The 15,231-nt window shown below is 41.7% G+C and overlaps 1 protein-coding gene across 1 annotated transcript in view; it reads left to right on the top strand.

The window, feature by feature from the left end:
• The window catches only part of LOC118387123 (alpha-(1,6)-fucosyltransferase-like), a 211,907-nt gene that overhangs the window by 189,687 nt on the left and 6,989 nt on the right, over window positions 1-15,231 (top strand). Inside the window, exons 6-7 of the mRNA XM_035775290.2 lie at window positions 4,916-5,153; window positions 14,934-15,180. Coding sequence (XP_035631183.1) covers window positions 4,916-5,153; window positions 14,934-15,180 — 485 coding nt within the window. The remainder of the gene's footprint in view (window positions 1-4,915; window positions 5,154-14,933; window positions 15,181-15,231) is intronic.

A 15,231-nucleotide genomic window follows, 5' to 3' on the forward strand; every position in this document is an offset into this window, starting at 1 on the left:
AACATACAATACATACAACATACAAACATACATACAAAACATACAATACATACAAAACATACATACAAATACATACATACATACAAATACATACATACAATACATACAAACAACAATACATACATACATACATACATACAAACATACAATACATACAATACATACAATACATACAATACATACATACATACAATACATACAATACATACATACATACATACATACATACATACATACATACATACATACATACAATACATACATACATACATACATACATACATACATACATACATACATACAAACATACAATACATACAACATACATACAAACATACAATACATACATACATACATACATACATACATACATACATACATACATACATACATACAAACATACATACATACATACATACATACATACATACATACATACAAACCATACATACAATACATACAAACATACAATACATACATACATACAAACATACAATACATACATACATACATACATACAATACATACATACATACATACATACATACATACATACAACATACATACAACATACAACATACATACATACAAAACATAAATACATACATACATACATACATACATACATACAATACATACATACATACAAACATACAATACATACATACATACAAACCATACAATACATACATACATACATACATACAATACATACATACATACAAACCATACAATACATACATACATACAATGCATACAATACATACAATACATACAAACCATACAATACATACATACATACATACAAACCATACAATACATACAATACATACATACATACAATGCATACAATACATACAATACATACATACATACATACATACAAACATACATACATACATACATACATACATACAAACCATACAATACATACATACATACAATACATACAATACATACATACATACAAAACATACAATACATACAAACCATACAATACATACATACATACAAAACATACAATACATACATACATACATACATACATACAATACATACAAACCATACAATACAATACATACATACATACATACATACAATACATACATACATACATACATACAATACATACAATACATACATACAATACATACAATACATACAATACATACAATACATACATACATACATACATACATACAATACATACATACATACATACATACATACATACAATACATACAATACATACAATACATACAAAACATACAATACATACATACATACATACATACATACATACAATACATACATACATACAAAACATACAATACATACAAACATACAATACATACAAAACATACAATACATACAATACATACAAACATACATACAACATACATACATACATACATACATACATACATACATACAAACATACATACATACAAAACATACAATACATACATACATACATACAAAAATACATACATACATACATACAAACATACATACATACATACATACAATACATACATACATACAATACATACAACATACAATACATACAATACATACAATACATACATACATACAATACATACATACATACATACATACAATACATACATACATACATACATACAAAACATACAATACATACATACATACATACAAAACATACAATACATACAAAACATACATACATACATACATACAAAACACACAATACATACATACATACAAAACTATAGAATTTGTTCTTACCCAATATGTGGCCGTTGAAAGTCTGAGGATAGCTGGCAACAGGGTTGCAGGTTTGTTGAGCTCCGTAGCCCAGCAGACTCACCTAGACGAAAGGGGGATGGACACATGTTAGTTTTGATAAAAGTCTGAAAGACTTTTACAGGGGGGAGAGAGCATGAGTTGGAGTGAGTACAGTAAATCCAATCCAACCATTTGCCCTTGATAATATGCTAGCATCACACAAGCAGACTGCCATAGTGAAGGAGGTTTACACAGTGCATCAACTATACCACTATGAGTGGAGCTTACTTCTCTGTGCTCTGGAGAGGTCGCAGGTAGTTTGTTAGAAGGCTCTGAAGAGGTCGCAGGTAGTTGGTTAGAAGGCTCTGGAGATCCTTGGACCAGTCTGCTTCTGTAGCACCTGGAGAGAGACAGATAGAGGTAGTGAGTGTGCCCTTGGCCAGGGGTGGGTCATACTCTCATAGAACCCCTCTTAAGACTACAATACAGTATTGCATTTTTGGATAAAAGACATTTTAAAACATATTTTGTCACGAAAAGATGCTCATACATGGAATTGATAGCTTTGGAAAGACACTCTGACATTTCAGAACTAAAGATTTTCACTGTGAGTGCCCTAGAACACAAGCTTTAGGCAAAACCAAGATGTTACATACAACCAGGAAATGAACAGGATTTCAAGCTACATTTGCATTGTACTCCTTATATGGCTGTGAATGCCCCAGGAATGAGCCTATACATTCTATCATTTCAAGGGGTCTGCACATTGTGACGTATTTGCAGGCATATCATTGGAAGATTGACATAAGAGACTACATTTGCCAAGTGTCCGCACGGTGTCCTGCGTGGAAATTGGTGCATAAAACTCAGCTGCTGGTATTTTTCCATGGGACATCAGAGAAAAACCATACAACGGCATATCAATGAAGAGATATTCGACAAAACACCTTGAGGATTGATTCAAACAACGTTTGCCATTGTTTCGGTCGATATTATGGAGTTAATTCGGAAAAAAGTTCATGTAGGTGACTGAATTTTCGGTTCGTTTCGGTAGCAAATGTGATGTACAAAACATACGATTTGTCCTACATACAAAGAATCTTTCAGGAAAAACTGGACATCTGCTATGTAACTGAGAGTCTCCTCATTGAAACATCTGAAGTTCTTCAAAGGTAAATAATTTTATTTGATTGCTTTGCTGGTTTTTGTGAATATGTTGCATACTAAATGCTACGCTAAATGCTAAGCTAGCTATCAACACTCTTACACAAATTATTGATTTTCTATGGTTCAAAAGCATATTTTGAAAATCTGAGATGACAGTGTTGTTAAGAAAAGGCTAAGCTTGAGAACAGGCATATTTATTTCATTTCATTTGCGATTTTCAGAAATCGTTAACGTTGCGTTATGGTAATGAGCTTGAGCAGTAGTCACGATCCCGGATCCGGGATGAGGGGTTCTAAGAGAGCCCTCACCCCTGACCCACCCCTGGCCAAGGGCTTCCTGCCCAAACCTCTAATCATAGTCTCTAATAGGGAGTTACCCCAGGAGTAGACTGTTGTATGGCGCACAGGGCTTATCCACGTTTTATGAGTATAGTATTAGCTCTTGAAATGGTATAATACATTTAAAGGAAAAAATTATATCATGACATACAGTGCTCCATGTTCCTGCTGATAGCAAGCCTCAACCTGGATACATGATTCATGCTTGCAAATGACAACAGATTGGTCAGCACCAGTTACCACAGTCACAATGTTATACATCCTATTTCTACAATGTATCTTCTTAAAATCGGATTTTAAACCTAATCCTAACAACACTGTTAAATTAAGACCAAAAGGCAAATGTTTGTTTTCTAGAATTTTTACGATTTGGCTTTTTGGATGTAGCAACTAGTGGAAACCCAACAGAGTGATACAAATATACTGTAACGACCCTTGGTTTATAAACGCAGAAATCGACTCTGCCGTTTGAGCACGCTTTTGCAGCACAGTCGACAGCGCGCCGGACTCTCCTTTCAAAGAGCGCGTCCTCGCGCCAGCTTGTGACTCTCCGTCTTGCAGGAACGCGCTCACCGGCCAAGCACACGCACTGTCGTGGATGCAAGGTTCGAACACTTCTGACACCAGTGTAATGAAACAGGCAGAGAGCAGGTCTCGAACCCTCGACCTTCTAGCCCGAGGTCCTGCGCGCTATCGACAGTGCCGCACATGCAAGCTCGAGCTGTATAGAGTCGATTTCCGAGCTTATGCAATATACATACCATGATGTGATAATGCTTACGACAAAATTACATGGCACCCATGTGAATGTATAGCTATTATTTATATTATGGCATCACGTACAGTATTTAGTATCTAGTATTTAGTATTTAGTATTTAGTATTTAGTATCATTTCACTAACACTTGCAATCTCGATTTATTCCATCATGACATCAACAGCAACATGCTCCTTTTTTGACTATAGTTAGCTGCTAGCTTAGCCAGATGCAGCCTGTGAGGCCGGGCAAATTTTGGGGCCAAAATGATTCAAAGAAGGTGAAAAACCTGGGTAGCTAGTGTAGCCGATGGTGCGCGCTAGTGGCGTGTCACTACCAAAGTAGTGGTTCCCTTTGCTCTGCAAGGGCCGCAGCTTTTGTGGAGTGATGGGTGACGATGCTTCGAGGGTGACTGTTGACGTATGCAGAGCGTTACTGGTTCGCGCCCAGGTCGGGGCGAGGGGACAGACGTAAAATCTATACTGTTACACTAGCAAGCTCGTGAAACATGGCGTTTAAAGTTGGGACTGTGTCATCTTGTGATTTAAAGGTGGCATGGGGTCTCATCTTGATTTAAAGGTGACATGGTGTCACCTCGTGATTGTAAGGTGGCATGGTGAACTGCCATGATTTAAAGGTGGGACAGTAAACTGTCACCGCTGTCTCTCTCTGTGTGTGTTTCTCTCTCAATTAAATTCAATTCAAGGGCCTTTATTGGCATTGGAAACATATGTTAACATTGCCAAAGCAACTGAAGTAGATAATATAAAAAAGTGAAATAAACAATAAAAATGAACAGTAAACATTCCACTCACATAAGCTCCAAAAGAATAAAGACATTACAAATGTTGTATTATGTATCTCTCTCTCTCCTCCTGCCTAACCAGAACCCCCAAGACTGCAGTAAGGCCAGGAAGCTGGTGTGTAACATCAACAAGGGCTGTGGCTACGGCTGTCAGCTGCACCACGTGGTCTACTGTTTCATGATCGCCTATGGCACACAGCGCACCCTCATCCTGGAGTCCCACAACTGGCGCTACGCCACGGGCGGCTGGGAGACTGTCTTCCACCCCGTCAGCAACTCCTGTACTGAGCGTACCGGGGTGTCTACAGGGCACTGGTCAGGTAGGTACCGTGAGCACTGTCTGGTGAGTTGTGTATTTAGAGAGCTGGGCCCTGTTCTATATCTATGGTTGGGCCATTGAGGTTTCTGCATTATGATGCATTTACATGACACTAAAACATTCTATGGCAGCCATGTTAGCGCCCCATTAATATTACATCAGGAATATTTAAATAATGCTATGTAACTGAATTATTTGAATTAGAACAATATTCACAATTCTAAAAGTTGGCCCAACTCTCTAAATACATGGCTTTGGTGACCACTATCTATACCTCCTTGACCAGGCCTGGGCAATTCCAGTCCTCGGGGGCCTAATTGGTGTCCACTTTCCCCCCATCCCTAGCAAACACACTTGATTTAAACTAATTGCATTTTTAACTGAAAATCATGATTAATTGATTATTGGAGTCAGGTGTGTTAGCTGGGTCTGGGGAAAAAGTGTGACACCAATCAGGCCCCCGAGGACTGGTGTTGCCCAGGCCTGTCCTAGACAGTGATCCTTACATCCATTGTCTTATGTCATATAGCACATCGGTTCTGCCTGAACTGATCTGTCTCGTATCTTGCAAAGGGTCATGGGATAGATGGAAAGTAATCCGGCAACATGGGCTGACGCAACATTAAAACATATTACCTACAGTAGGTAACATCATCTACTGAATTCCATTTCTGCCTCAAAACTGTCTGATTAATCTAAGCTAAAACAATAAATATGTCAATAATGTTTATATTTTTTTTGTTGAGGAAGTCGCCCCATTTTACACCTAGCTGAGGATTGTTGTGCTTCAATGAGCAGTATTTCTTAAGTTATGGGCACAAAAGCTATCATGGATTTGTCCAACAGCTGAGCCAGTCACTGAAATCATCTTTGCCTGAAACAATGCTGCTAACAAACCATCTACCTACATAGTGCTGCACACACAATGTTGAATCTTCCAACAAAAGCTAGCTAGCAAGCTACTGTAGCTAGTAGTGCTAATGCTTACATTATTGTGAGTTTTCATGAAGCAGCTGTTGTTCTGTCACGAGTCATTGCAGTAGCCTCCCGAATCAGCTGCTGCGCTCAGCTGACCCAACAATACGATCGCAGAGAAACTGATCTACGGACTGATTTCTGAAGACAAGGTATATGTTTTATTGTCACATACACCGGATAGTTGCGGTGAAATTTGTAGTTTTACAGAGTCAGCCATAGTAGTACGGCACCCCTGGAGCAAAGAAGTGCCTTGCACAGTCAGTTTCTCTGACCTTCAGGGTAATTTAAACTGGCTAAGCAAGCTTTTATGTTCGTGAAATCAGAGCTACATAACTAGCTAGCTATCTAGCTATGTCAGTAAGCTGGCTAGCTACAACAGTTAGCTACACAGGGGATTGGGTCACTGCACTGGCAAACAACGTCCTTAAACAGAATTTGTGCAGGAGATAGCTTTCAAGTGTTTTTTTTTAATTGAAAACTATTAAATCACTGTCACAACATTTTTTATAATTTAGCTATCTAGTTTGTAATAATTTAGCGCAGTGATATCAAAAATTAGGAACTATGTTTCCATTTTTTGAATGGCGGATGCGTTGACAAGACAGATCGGATGAGGGACGAGAGTCACGGAGGGGTGAAGCCATCTGACGTGAGACAATGTTGCTGTTTTAGTCATATGCACTGCAAAACTGACAGTTTAACCCACACACTGAATGCTCCATCCAACCAAACATTGATCGCTCCACCCAACCAAACATTGACCGCTCCACCCAACCTAACATTGACCACTGCTGACCGGTCCACCCATAGACATGGTCTCAGCACCAGGGAAATGATAGGGGTTCAGACTGGTTGTCAAGACATTTAGTGTAGCAAGCAATATTCTGTTTCATACATTTATTCTAGGCTAGCTATTTTTTTCTCTTTCCTTTAATACTCTTCAGCTTCCTTGTCCCCCCCATCTCCCCCCAAACACACGCATACACCCCTCTGCCTCTGGCTGCCACTATCTTAGACTTTCTTTTCCTATTTCTCTTGCTGTTCCCGTCTTCTTTTCCATCTTGCATACCCTAATGCATGGCCTCCTTGCCTTCCTACCGATTGCCCCTGCTTGCTCTTTGTGTAGTGAGTCTATTTCACGGGTTCACCGCTTGTCTGACCTGGATCCATTAGGAGCTGAGGCACCAATAGAAAAATGTATTCTGGGTGAAATCTCATTTCCAATTGTGGCAAAATGTTTCTGTTTAATATTTCATGCTTTTGCCAATTTATATTGAGCTCACGCTCCATGGTGTACACATGCCCTGAGGCCCTGCCTTTTCCATTTTCTCTATTATTATTTTATTCCATTTACTCTTATTTTGAATGGGCATTTCTTTATGAGTAATTATACCATTTGTTTGACAGTCAGTGGCGTGTATTCATGGATGCCAAGGGATACCAGTCCCCCCCAAAAAAAAAAAAACAAATAAACATATACATTAATCAATTTAGTCTCTCTGTGTTTCATCATTTTCCTTCAATTCGCAAGAGGCTGAATGTATCTCACGGGAGAATCATCCAAGCGAGCAAAACAGCGCCCCTTTGTCTCTGTATGTGTAGGCCATCTATCTGATGCTATCTGGTCCCAAAGAGTATGACATTGTTGTCACCCATACCAAGGGAAGCTAGTAAGAATTGGACTCACTTCATAAAAAAGTTTAAAATATAAGCCAATCAGCATTGAGCTAAACTGAGAGAGCTCAACTGTGAATGGTCCTGGCGCACCAAAAACAAAGTGTCAAGGGAAGCCCGTTTGGATTTGGCATCACTCCAATGAAATATGTCATTGACACAAACAACTTGAATTGTTGCATCTCGTTGTGTTGTTGTCCAGTGGTTAGCTAGCTAGCTAAAATTGTCCCTTTTCTAAATTAGCCATGGATGGAGATAGGGATTTGGACTTGTGGTTTAATTTAATTCTCCATACTGACCAATGATTATAACGGTGATTCTGATCCAACCATTAATTAATACATTCTGCCTTTGGCCTGAGAGGATGGACGTTCAATGTGTAACTAGATGTAGAAGGCTAATGTTAACGAGCTAACGTTACCCATGAAAGGAAGTTAGGCTAGCAAGCAAGCATTTTAGCTAGATAGCCTATGACAACAACAAATAAAAGTGTGCACTGTATGACAGAGTGATAGACCGTTTCATCAACATGTAAGAGAGGATGGCATTGGTGTTTCTTTACAAGTAGGGTGAGTCAACATGTTTTTTTCTACTTGCACGCACGCACACACACACACACACACACACACACACACACACACACACACACACACACACACACACACACACACACACACACACACACACACACACACACACACACACACACACACAGAGAGAGAGAAATCAGAAACATGGACAGCCACATCATATTTAGGTGACATTGATTGGACTAAATTGTTTTTGGTATCTTTTAGTTGTCCGTGTATTAGACTAAGCATACAGTAGGTGATTTGATGATGTTGAAATGTTGCTAATAGTGGAGGTAGCTCCTGTTTTCTTAGCGACTTGCGAGAACTCTCTGTGGTTCTAAATCAATAGTTGTTTAGTGTTCCGAAAATGTCAGAAACATTGACTTGCTTGACCAGGCTGTAGGTCATGTAACTGTTACATGCAATATGCTTTGTGGACTTCACCGGACAGGGGTTGTTTTCCAGTTTTGTGATAAAACAAAGGTGTGTTTGAACTTATTCTGCCACTGTGTCCTCTTATTGTCTCTGCCTTTAGGCCTATATATCACATGTGCCAAGTATATGAAGCAAACAACGTAATTATCACAACACTTAGGTCGTAATATGGTACTTTGTTTTTTGCGTCCCCAGTGATTTTACCCACACACCATTACTGTTGTCAAAGGCTTATGAAAGCTGTGTGCAGTTGTATTAGTCTCACTAGATGGAAGGAGTCACTGTAGTTGTATTAGTCTCACTGGATGGAAGGAGTCACTGTAGTTGTATTAGTCTCACTAGATGGAAGGAGTCACTGTAGTTGTATTAGTCTCACTGGATGGAAGGAGTCACTGTAGTTGTATTAGTCTCACTGGATGGAAGGAGTCACTGTAGTTGTATTAGTCTCACTAGATGGAAGGAGTCACTGTAGTTGTATTAGTCTCACTGGATGGAAGGAGTCACTGTAGTTGTATTAGTCTCACTGGATGGAAGGAGTCACTGTAGTTGTATTAGTCTCACTGGATGGAAGGAGTCACTGTAGTTGTATTAGTCTCACTGGATGGAAGGAGTCACTGTAGTTGTATTAGTCTCACTGGATGGAAGGAGTCACTGTAGTTGTATTAGTCTCACTGGATGGAAGGAGTCACTGTAGTTGTATTAGTCTCACTGGATGGAAGGAGTCACTGTAGTTGTATTAGTCTCACTGGATGGAAGGAGTCACTGTAGTTGTATTAGTCTCACTGGATGGAAGGAGTCACTGTAGTTGTATTTGTCTCACTGGATGGAAGGAGTCACTGTAGTTGTATTAGTCTCACTGGATGGAAGGAGTCACTGAGTCACTGTAGTTGTATTAGTCTCACTGGATGGAAGGAGTCACTGTAGTTGTATTAGTCTCACTGGATGGAAGGAGTCACTGTAGTTGTATTAGTCTCACTGGATGGAAGGAGTCACTGTAGTTGTATTAGTCTCACTGGATGGAAGGAGTCACTGTAGTTGTATTAGTCTCACTGGATGGAAGGAGTCACTGTAGTTGTATTAGTCTCACTGGATGGAAGGAGTCACTGTAGTTGTATTAGTCTCCCTGGATGGAAGGAGTCACTGTAGTTGTATTAGTCTCACTGGATGGAAGGAGTCACTGTAGTTGTATTAGTCTCACTGGATGGAAGGAGTCACTGTAGTTGCAACTTCATTAAATCCAGTGGTGGTAGTCTCAGTTTATTTTAGAAACTGTAAAAACAATTTTATCTGGTTTAAGACTGGATGTCTGCCAAACATATCCCTTCTGGGAGATGATATTAGACCAAAAAAAGATTGTGTGTGTGTGTGTACGCGTCCGTGCGTGTGTGTGTTCCTCCACTTCCGTGTGTGTCTACACGTGCGTGTATGCCCTTGCCACTTGTTTGTGCACTGAGGCTTAACACCCAGTCTCCCAGGTGGGAAGGCTATAAGGAGCACAGAGAGGGTGACCTTCCTAATCAGCCCAACTCAACCTTCGTCTCTGCCCACTGTGCCCAGGGCCCATCTAGAGGACACCTTCTTGGAGCAGCTGGTGCCAGCCCCTGTACCATGGAAGTGGATGGGCTCACCATGGCATTTAAAGGAGGACAACCAAAGAGCAACTGTCACTCAGGAGGGAGTGGGGATAAAGACAGAGGGAGAGAGAGACAGAAAGTGAAAGATCAAGATAACGAATGTGTATGTCAGACAGAAATATTGAAAGAGGGAGGAGGAAGAGAGAGAAACACAGAGAGAGTATTGTGGAGATCGAAAAACAAAACAGATTTGGAGACAGTTTGAAAGACAAACAGAGCGAAAGAAAGACTTTTATAAAACTTCAACAGAGAGAAACAGACAAAAAGGGACAGAAACGGCAAGAGGATTGTTGTTTTGAATGGACATGACTTTCTCCTCCCCTCTATTTGGCTGGCTTCAATTCAATTCTCTACCATTTTCCCCCAGTGTGCACTTGTTCACTGTAACCTATTGGATGGTATAGATCCAGTGGAGATCCAGTGGAGTATTTTGATTTCAATAACGATTTAATTTATGAATATAGAAAACATATATTTGGCACATTTTTCAATATATTGTTGTACATAATATATTCAACTTGCATGTCAAAGTTCCACAGTCTCTGCTAGTATTAAAGTTATGGCCCATTTTACATAGAGAAATGTGCATAGTAGGCAATGTAACCAATCACAGCCTTCCTTTTACTCGTACCCAGGGCAGTTGAACTTATCCCAGAGGCTGCTCCAAGACGCTGCCTGCGGAGACGAGGTATTCTGAGTGGACTTCTAGTCCAACTCAGGAGACGGGCACACCATCCACCGCTTCAGAGTATATTACTTGCTAATGTTCAGTCTCTGGACAATAAAGTAGACGAGCTCTGGGCGAGGATCTTCTTCCAGAGAGACATCAGGAACTGTAACATGCTCTGTTTAACGAAATCGTGGATCTCTCTGGATATCATTTCCCTGTCCATCCATCCAGCTGGGTTTTCTGTTCATCATGCAGACAGGAATGAAGAACTCTCCTGAAAGAAGAAATGCGGGGGTGTATATTTCATGATAAACTACTCATGGTGTGATTGTGATAACATACAGAAACTCAAGTCCTTTTGTTCTTCAGTTGTAGTCACAGCCGTGGATGTTCATCCTCAGGCAGATACCACGACGGCATCAATGAACTACACTGGACTTTATGCAAACTGGAAACCACATATCCTGAGGCCGCATTTATTGTAGCTGGAGATTTTAACAAAGCAAACATGAGGAAAACGCTATCGAAGTTCTATTAACACATTGACTGTAGTACTTGCCTTTTCCAAATGCCTACAAGGCCCTTCCCCGTCCTCCCTTCAGGCAAATCAGATCACGACTCCATTTTGCTCCTCCCTTCCTATAGGCAGAAACTCAAACAGGAAGTACCCGTGCTAAGGTATACTTAATGCATGGAAACCATGCTTCAAGATTGTTTTGAAAATGTTCCGGGTAGCCTCTGAGAATAACATTGACGTTTACACGGATATGGTGCCTGAATTCATCAGGAAGTGTATAGGGGTTGTTGTTCCCATGGTGACTATTAAAACCTACCCAAACGAGAAACAGTGTATAAACTGAAAGCATGAACCACCGCATTTAACCGTGGCAAGGTGACTGGGAATATGGTCGATGGCAATCAAAAAGGCAAAACGTCAGTACAAAGGCAAAGTGGAGTTGCAATTCAACAACTCAGACACGAGACGTATGTGGTCGAAAGTCACAGATTACAAATGGAAAACCAGCCACATCGCGTACACTAATGTTTTGCTCCCAGACAAGCTGAACACCTACTTAGCCCGCTTTGAGGACAACACAGTGCCACCGACGCGGCCCACTCTCAATGATTGTGTGCTCTCGTTCTCCGTGACCGATGTGAGTAAGACAGTTAAGCAAATTAACCCTCGCATGGCTGCCGTTCCAGACGACATCCCTAGCCGCGTCCTCAAAGCATGCACAGACCAGCTGGTTGGAGTGTTTACGGACATATTCAATCTCTCCCTATACCAGTTCAAAGAAAAGGATTACAATTCGTGAAAATCCCCCAGATCATGCCAAATCATGCTATTTTTTGTCTGGGTTTCATGAGGAATCAGAAACTCTGTCTAGTTTACACCAATCCAATGATTGTATATTCATGAGGGTTTAAGTATAAGGCCACGTCTCAATAGTTTAGAATGGCTTCCCCCTCTCATTTCATCTCATCCTTATCTTCTCTGATCCGACAACATTAGATGAGTAAAGGTAATACAGCAGAAAGGTTATTTGGATATCAACTCTCACCTATCTTTGCTTTTAGATCTGCATAAACTAAGGAAAGGACCCAAGAGATGGTCATTTGGGTCAAAGGAGGGTGAGTGTAGTCAATGTGGAATAGCTAGCTAGTTAGTGCTAGTTAGCTGTGTGTGCTAGACCAACGTCCATTGTGCTCTAGACCAACGTCCATTGTGCGCTAGACCAACGTCCATTGTGCGCTAGACTAACGTCCATTGTGCGCTAGACCAACGTCCATTGTGCGCTAGACCAACGTCCATTGTGCGCTAGACTAACGTCCATTGTGCGCTAGACTAACGTCCATTGTGCTCTAGACCAACGTCCATTGTGTGCTAGACCAACGTCCATTGTGCTCTAGACCAACGTCCATTGTGTGCTAGACTAACGTCCATTGTGCGCTAGATTGTGCAGGGGATATCACCCCACTCTGATACATAGCAGTCGTTGTTTCCGTTGCTCTCCCATAGCTTTTGTGGAGTGACAGGTAACATTGTTGTTAGTAACAGCAGATTGCTAGTTTGATGTAACCTAACTGGTATGTTACACTAGCCCAGCTCCTATTCATGCTAAATAAACAGGGGCATAACCAGTGCAGCTCAGCATAACATTACGCTCTGGTTCTATTTTCAAGAATTTGACATGGAGCTCACGAGAACGGGAATAATAATATAAATAATAATATATGCCATTTAGCAGACGCTTTTATCCAAAGCGACTTACAGTCATGTGTGCATACATTCTACGTATGGGTGGTCCCGGGGATCGAACCCACTACCCTGGCGTTACAAGCGCCATGCTCTACCAACTGAGCTACAGAAGGACCACTTGATGAAGTGGGCTCTGCTCACGCTCTGTTCTGCACTGGCCAAAAGTTGCGCATCCAGTGTAGCAGGTTAAAGACCCAGTGTTTTCTCCACACCCCAGTGTAGCAAGTAAATGACCTGTGGTTTTCTCCACACCCCAGTGTAGCAGGTAAAAGACCCAGTGTTTTCTCCACACCCCAGTGTAGCAGGTAAAAGACCCAGTGTTTTCTCCACACCCCAGTGTAGCAGATAAAAGTCCCAGTGTTTTCTCCACACCCCAGTGTAGCAGGTAAAAGACCCAGTGTTTTCTCCACGCCCCAGTGTAGCAGGTAAAAGAACCAGTGTTTTCTCCACACCCCAGTGTAGCAGATAAAAGACCCAGTGTTTTCTCCACACCCCAGTGTAGCAGGTAAAAGACCCAGTGTTTTCTCCACGCCCCAGTGTAGCAGATAAAAGTCCCAGTGTTTTCTCCACACCCCAGTGTAGCAGGTAAAAGACCCAGTGTTTTCTCCACGCCCCAGTGCAGCAGATAAAAGTCCCAGTGTTTTCTCGACGCCCCAGTGTAGCAGATAAAAGTCCCAGTGTTTTCTCCACACCCCAGTGTATCAGGTAAAAGACCCAGTGTTTTCTCCACACCCCAGTGCAGCAGGTAAAAGTTATTGTGTTTTCTCCACACCCCAGTGCAGCAGGTAAAAGTTCTGGTGTTTTCTCCATGCCCCAGTGCAGCAGATAAAAGTTCTGGTGTTTTCTCCATGCCCCAGTGCAGCAGGTAAAAGTTCTGGTGTTTTCTCCATGCCCCAGTGCAGCAGGTAAAAGTTCTGGTGTTTTCTCCATGCCCCAGTGCAGCAGGTAAAAGTTCTGGTGTTTTCTCCATGCCCCAGTGTAGCAGGTAAAAGTTCTGGTGTTTTCTCCATGCCCCAGTGCAGCAGGTAAATGTTCTGGTGTTTTCTCCATGCCCCAGTGCAGCAGGTAAATGTTCTGGTGTTTTCTCCATGCCTCAGTGCAGCAGGTAAATGTTCTGGTGTTTTCTCCATGCCCCAGTGCAGCAGGTAAATGTTCTGGTGTTTTCTCCATGCCCCAGTGCAGCAGGTAAAAGGTCTGGTGTTTTCTCCATGCCCCAGTGCAGCAGGTAAAAGGTCTGGTGTTTTCTCCATGCCCCAGTGCAGCAGGTAAAAGGTCTGGTGTTTTCTCCATGCCCCAGTGCAGCAGGTAAATGTTCTGGTGTTTTCTCCATGCCCCAGTGCAGCAGGTAAAAGGTCTGGTGTTTTCTCCATGCCCCAGTGCAGCAGGTAAATGTTCTGGTGTTTTCTCCATGCCCCAGTGCAGCAGGTAAAAGGTCTGGTGTTTTCTCCATGCCCCAGTGCAGCAGGTAAAAGGTCTGGTGTTTTCTCCATGCCCCAGTGTAGAACATAAAAGACCCTGTGTTTTCTCCTAAGTAACTCTCTTCCCTCGGTCTCTCTAGGTGAGACCCATGACAAGGACATCCAGGTGGTGGAGTTACCCATCGTGGACAGCCTTCAGCCCCGCCCCCCCTACCTGCCCTTGTCCATCCCTGAAGACCTAGCCCAGCGCCTCCACCGGCTCCATGGTGACCCGTCCGTGTGGTGGGTGTCTCAGTTTGTCAAGTACCTGGTCCATCCTCAGGCCTGGCTGGAGAAGGAGATCCTGGATACCACAGCCAAGCTGGGTTTCAGGCATCCCATCATAGGGTACGTACTCTTTTATTTTTTGTCTGTCTCTTGTGATTTTCAGTTTCGTTG

This window comes from Oncorhynchus keta, chromosome 8 (genome assembly GCF_023373465.1).
Source record: "Oncorhynchus keta strain PuntledgeMale-10-30-2019 chromosome 8, Oket_V2, whole genome shotgun sequence".
Classification (NCBI taxonomy): domain Eukaryota; kingdom Metazoa; phylum Chordata; class Actinopteri; order Salmoniformes; family Salmonidae; genus Oncorhynchus; species Oncorhynchus keta.